The sequence below is a fragment of the Zingiber officinale genome, chromosome 4A, assembly GCF_018446385.1.
Source record: "Zingiber officinale cultivar Zhangliang chromosome 4A, Zo_v1.1, whole genome shotgun sequence".
Lineage (NCBI taxonomy): Eukaryota > Viridiplantae > Streptophyta > Magnoliopsida > Zingiberales > Zingiberaceae > Zingiber > Zingiber officinale.
The window spans coordinates 141,723,205-141,730,039 of NC_055992.1; the positions used below are offsets into that span (position 1 = coordinate 141,723,205).

At 37.7% G+C, this 6,835-nt stretch overlaps 1 protein-coding gene across 1 annotated transcript; it reads left to right on the top strand.

The window, feature by feature from the left end:
• The first annotated feature begins 1,932 nt into the window (after positions 1 to 1,932).
• Positions 1,933 to 3,965, top strand: LOC121971521 (cysteine proteinase 2-like). Its single transcript, XM_042522833.1, has 8 exons — positions 1,933 to 2,192; positions 2,258 to 2,379; positions 2,469 to 2,584; positions 2,675 to 2,748; positions 2,825 to 3,089; positions 3,177 to 3,308; positions 3,437 to 3,572; positions 3,659 to 3,965. The coding sequence occupies exons 1-8, from the start codon at positions 2,002 to 2,004 to the stop codon at positions 3,697 to 3,699; spliced, it is 1,077 nt and encodes a 358-aa protein (XP_042378767.1). The 5' UTR covers positions 1,933 to 2,001; the 3' UTR covers positions 3,700 to 3,965.
• The last annotated feature ends 2,870 nt before the right edge of the window (positions 3,966 to 6,835 follow it).

Genomic DNA, 6,835 nt, shown 5'->3' on the forward strand with positions numbered 1-6,835 from the left:
TCCTGTTAATGTTAAGAAGAAAAAGAAAATGCCATATGAACAATTATTTGTAAATTTTAATATAATTTACTTAACTTAAATGTAACCCTACAACAAAAGAAGCTTCAATAATAGCATAATGGCAACTAGAAAATTGTAACAACAACTGACACTAATCATCCACCACTTATTTTTTCCGCTTATTTATTCACCTCACGTCCTCAACTATCTAGTAAATGCAACACCGTAAGCCTATGTGATAAGGAAGTTCCTCTACAAGATTAAAATGTTAACTTCTTTTCTCAATTTGCATAATCAAGAATTTAATCAGTCGAGAAGTTCACTTTCTTGGTCTTAAAAATATGTTATTTTACTGCACTATGAGTTAACTAGTAAATTAGTAATGTAACTTATGTAACTCATTAACATGACTTTCATAGGAATCTGTATTTTCATAATCAACAATATCAGATCGACTTTCTCCTCTCTTTTAAAAGCCCTTTTTTTCCATGCCAAAAGAATTGGTGGCAATGGCACATGAGAAATTCTATGGATACTGTTGGTTAAAAATGTTCATTTTTTGCAGCAAAGCTTTTCTTCTGATATCATTTCCATTGAAGGTTGAGTGAATTGAAACACTTTAATATGCACCAAACTACCATAGTAGTCTTGCCACAATAGAGCACAAAGACGAAAATTATTTCTGCCTTGTAATAATAAACAGCACCAGTTCATTCTACAGATAATTGGAGTGAAGGTATAACTTTGAATCATGATATACAATTCACTCATGTTATTTAAACACACTTGGCATCTTTATTCTACAAACATAGCAAAGTGTCCAAATAGATGTAATGCTTGACTTACTGATGCTTTGATTTTCTCTGTGAATTTATTTCAAACTATTTATGAACTATGTTTGGGATAATGTAAGGCCAATAATATTTAATCAACCAAAAATCCAAAATTACTAAATAATAAGAGAAATCAGGGAATGGATTCCAACTTGCAAGCACTAATAAGTGAAATTGGGGAAGATACCAGCTGTCCTCGAAGTCTTGAATCCGGCAGACAAAGCAGTGGAAATTAGGGAATGACGTCCAACACGGGGTGGACTCCACCGCCACCGGCAAGCACAGTAGCGTCGTCGAATCCAACGAGTGGCGGCGGGGACAAGGCGGAGGGAAGCCGGCTGTCGACACCGTAAAAGAGAGCCTCGTCGAGTCGTCGATGAGGTTCTACTTGGAGAAGCTACGGAGGCGGCGGAGGGTGGAGACTAGAGATTAGAGAATCGGAGCGGAGGAAGAAAAGGAGGGCGAAGAAAATCTTAGAGTTGTTGTCGATAAAGATGGATAGGGATTATCGGATTAGGGGCCAGGGGGTTGTCTCGTCTCAGGGAGCACAGCTGCACAGGCAGCCGCGACGCACAGCCGCGCAGGGAGAGGGCAACGAGGGTTACAACTGACGTGTCCTAGTTTTATTTTTCTTTTTTGCTGGGGCAAAATTGTAATTCTATAATATCTATGGACATTTACAAAATATTGAGGTGGGGCAGTTGCCCCACCAATCATCAACTAGGCTCCGCCACTGATCTTAGGTGTAATTATATTTTCATCCATATCCGTCTAAATAGAGAAGAGTTTTTGAATTTGACATAAAAAGTTTAGATCATAAATCGGGTATAGTAAATTTAGAAATTGTCTGGCTCGACTATTTATAACAGTCGATTGTTATTAAAGGAGCGATTGGCTGTTGGTGAAGAAGAGGTTTCAAAATTATAAAACTTAGGCTCACGAAAGCTTCGATTTCCATGCGCCATTCGTAATTTACGAAAAAAAATAAATCTATGGCCCATAGAAAATATCCTGTTCGTTGATTGGGCTGGCAACGTCAGCGCCTACGACATCAGTTGAAGTTGCTCGCCCTATTCTCCTTTAATTTCGGGATCCAACAAGTGCGCCCTTCTATTCCATCCAGATCCAGGCAACCAATCCGAGTAACTCGGAAGGCCGCCGCAACCACATGGCTCGTCGCTCCACCCTCCTCCTCCTCCTCTTCGCCGTCTTCTCCTTCTCCTCGGCACGCGCAAGCCTCGGCGAGTCAGACGCGAACCCGATCCGGTACGTCACTGACCGCGAATCGCTCCACTCGTCTCTCCTTGCCGTACTCGGCCGCTCCCGCGATTCTCTTCGCTTCGCCCGCTTCGCTCTCAGGTACTTAATCAACAACGCATCTTTCTCTCTCTCTCGCTCTCTTTCTGATCTCCGGTGATTGGCAGGTATGGGAAGTCATACGGCAGCGTGGAGGAGATACGGACGAGGTTCGCGGTGTTCGCGGAGAACCTGGCGCTGATCCGCTCCACGAACAGGAAGGGGCTGCCGTACCGGCTGGGAATCAACAGTAAGATCGGAGTCGGAATGATCACGATTGATACCTTGCCCGTCGGTTATCGTCGTTGGCTGATACATGGATCGCGATTCATGCTGCAGGTTTCGCGGACATGACCTGGGAGGAGTTCCGCGCGAGCCGGCTCGGGGCGGCGCAGAACTGCTCGGCCACGCTGAAGAGGAACCATCAGATGGCGGAGGTGGAGCTCCCTGACACGGTAATCCAAACCATCAAAACCATCCGACGCTGATTTTAGTACTATCGATCTGATCTGCTCCAACATCTGAAGTATTAACTATGGTAACAGAAAGACTGGAGAGAATCAGGCATAGTCAGCCCGGTGAAAGATCAAGGGCACTGCGGATCTTGCTGGACCTTCAGGTGTGTGTTTTTCCCCCTTCCATTTTGATCTCTTTGTTTCCGAGTCCTCAATGAAGATTAACTGTGCGGCGTGCAGCACGACCGGTGCACTGGAAGCGGCCTACAAGCAAGCCACAGGAAAGGACATCTCCCTCTCGGAGCAGCAACTGGTCGACTGTGGTTATGCTTTCAATAACTTCGGCTGCAACGGAGGGTTGCCTTCCCAGGCCTTCGAGTACATCAAATACAACGGAGGCTTGGATACCGAGGAATCTTATCCCTACCAAGGCGTTAATGACCTCTGTAAATTCAAACCTGAAAACGTAGGCGTAAAAGTTCGCGACTCTATCAATATCACTCTGGTAATTAGTTACTCATCTACTTCCTTGCTCGTTAATCAATTTGATTAACAACTAAGTGTGTTGGTTGTTGAAATTAATGATGAAAAGGGTGCCGAGAATGAGCTGAAGTATGCTGTGGGAGTGGTTCGACCGGTCAGTGTTGCTTTCCAGGTGGTGCGTGATTTCAGGCTCTACAAGGGAGGAGTCTACTCCAGCCAAACCTGTGGCAAAACTCCCATGGTTAGCCTCAATTCACATATTAAAATACTGGACGTCCCCTGTTCCACAGTTACTCCTGTGTCAACTTTGAAACTTTGTTTAGTTGCTACGATCCATTTATGATGTTGCAAATTGTGTTTTCCTTTTAGGATGTGAACCATGCTGTTCTAGCTGTTGGTTACGGGGTGGAGAACGGCATCCCGTATTGGCTCATCAAGAACTCGTGGGGAGAAGATTGGGGTGTGGATGGCTACTTCAAAATGGAATTGGGGAAGAACATGTGTGGTAAGTCTCCATACATCTTACATACCGATATATAAACAAGAATTTCAGATGTGGGAAGATTTATCAGATCATTCATCTTGGCACAGGTGTTGCAACATGTGCTTCCTATCCTATTCTAGACGTGTAGAGCCATCTCCGGCGAGTCCTCTCCGATGGAATCCATATTTATATAACATTAACGGCTTTATATGCCGCTGGGAAGATATTGTTCTAAACATTCTATGCTTTCTCAAGGGTTTTTAAATGAAGGTCAGCACCACTATACAACTCCACCTGTAAAGATTCTCAATCGGTGAGGATTAAAATAATTTAGCATTGCTATTGTATGTGTAATTGCTCAATCTATGTAATGTTGGACGTTTTATATAAAGATTGCTGTAAAATCCCAATAAACTTGGATGAAAATAGACATAATAGCAAACCTGAATGACGGTAGGGGTCCATCAACCATAGACCCTAAAATAAATGATTAAAGGAATTATGATCAATTGTAGAAGTCATTTGTCAATTGCAAAACAATGCAATTTACATGAATATACTGCATCAAGCTTGCGATGTGATTAATGACGGTGTAAAGTCCGCATTTGTTAAACTACATTTGATGAACGTGTGTACTTATCTTCTTGCTTTCCTTCACTAAGTAGTGTTTTGAAAAAGAGCGACACCATGTCTATGCTCTAACATGGCACATGGGCATATGTGAAGGGAGTAATCATGGCACATAAGGTGGGGCTGGCATACAGGTCTAACCTCCGGCAGGGTCCACGTTTTTTTTTTATATATAATTTTTAAATTTTTTTTAGATGCTAACAAAAAGTGAAAAAAATAATTAAAAAGATGGGCCACTTTTATTTATTTTTTTAAAAGTAAATGCTAATAAGATAATATTAAAAAATTAAATTAAAAAGATATAATTATAAATTTTAAAATATTATGAATTTTTAAAATAATGTTAAAATGTATTATTAATTTCTACAAACATATCAATTAAGATCTAGAGTTTAAGACTCAGTTGTTATGATGTATTATTAAGAATTTTTCTAATTAATTAATTAACGATGGATTATGTATTATTAGAAATTTTTCTCATTAATCAATTAAAGATTTAGAGTTCGAGACTCGATATATTATTGAGATTTTTTTATTAATCAATTAAAAATCTAGAGTTTTCTTTAGTGCTAAGATAAAGTATGATATTAAATTAATTTATGGATGACCTTTTGACTAAGATTAAGTATAATATTTGTTCTTATCAATTTAGTATATGATATAAAGAATAAATTAATTATTTTTATGAAAGAGAACCTGTTACCCCACTTCAATTTTTTATAAATATCTTTAGAGGTATATAAAATTATAAAAAAAATTAGAGTCTTACCCCTAAGAAAATAAAAATACTCCACCTAATACAAGGGCCTAACTCAGATCACTGGTAATTAAATGTCATAGAGGTGACATGCTAGCCATGTAATAGGCCATAGAATAGGACAATTGAACCACGTAGAATCATGCGTACTTACTTTTGTCCATTATGCGTTACTCGATATGATCAATTGCTCATACATGAGTATACTCAATCAAGCTACTAATCTTTTGTATTTTTCTGGGTGTGTGATGTGAGAATTTTACAATTTTGGGTGTCATCTATCGATCCCACTCTAGCCAACCCTTCACGTAAAGCCTTTTTCACAATGTGATTGTCAAGCAATTTGGTGTTATCTCATATCACGACATGATGCTAACATGGAATAATGGCTATCCCTTTAGTCATATCACATTGTCATTTGATATCCTAGATAGTATATTTTCACTATGTATATATAAAGTACTCGAGTGATGTTCCATTAAATAGACCTGTGACATATCTACTTCTACTAGGAGCCATAAGTTCTCTATTAATTAACTAAGTACTCACTTCATAAATATATAAATCAAGATGTAGAGTGTAAGCAATCCTTCACATAGGGCCCACCCAATGCCAAAGCACATTGGTGCTCAAATGAGATAGGCATACAATTTCAAATCTAGGAATTAGTCGCACTCGCCCTTTATCAGATTCCTATAGACATTAGTTAGATACATATGGAATCTCATGACAAGACACTATTTGTTCAACAAAATTTCCTATCGACATCACCATAGTTCCAAAATCTTAATAAAGAAGCCAAGATCAACAATCCACCTTGATCTTGTTAAGGCATCATACATAATGTTACCTTTCATAAAATTTCTCGTGTCACGAATCTCATCTAGTGTCCCATCACTTGGATACCAACTCAATCGACGCAATAATAATACCTAATTGCTAGCCCATTTCTTAGGGTTAGATCAACCATTTATTTTACTTTCATAACTTCAACCACTCTTATCACAAAATTTATAACAATTATCATGGTATTATATATCTCCAGATACTACAGAGAGTACCTACTACAAAATAAAGAAATAAGAGTTTATCTTGATCTTTTGATTTATTTCTCTCCGCAACAGTGCTCAATTGATGCCCAAATGATCACTTGGGAATTCAATTTGATGAACATAGAGCCATGATTAGCACACTAAAGAATCAAGAGAAGATGAATGCAAAAGTGCCTATGGAATCTAAGGGAAACCTGAGAAGAGGAAGATATCATTGTTGGCCTAGGTGATATTCTAACATTCCTTGTTTAGGGAGTCCATCCCATTATTTATCATTACACCAAAATCCCGGGACGACAAATCATTAATTTTATGATATAACAAATACATGTTATATGTCTATTATATGAAAACAATAGGTGAGCTTGTGCCTATAGACATAGTAATGTTTAAATAATTATAGTAAAATATGATTATATTCATTCCAAACGTTTTTTATGGTCCGTTTCGAGGTTATGTAAAAGGAAAAAAATTATAGAGATAACTTATAATCGATCGTAAAATTGACGGGAGGGTGAAAGAGTTTTTTTTAGGGCAATAGTAATATCTAAAGAAACGTATAGGTGAGAGCATTAGAGAATATATATTTTTAAAAAATTAAGTTTTTTTTTTATTTGAACCAACTCAAAGAGAGGATTAGAGAATATATATTTTAAAAAAATTAATTTTTTTTATTTGAACAGAGCATTAGAGAATATATATTTAAAAAAAATTAAGTTTTTTTTATTTGAACCAATTCAAACAATCGACAAAATATTAAAATTTAATTATTTAATCAAATCCTTTCATACCCCTTAAATCAAATAAAAAGTATAAACAATAATTTCGTGAGGCTTTATTAAAAA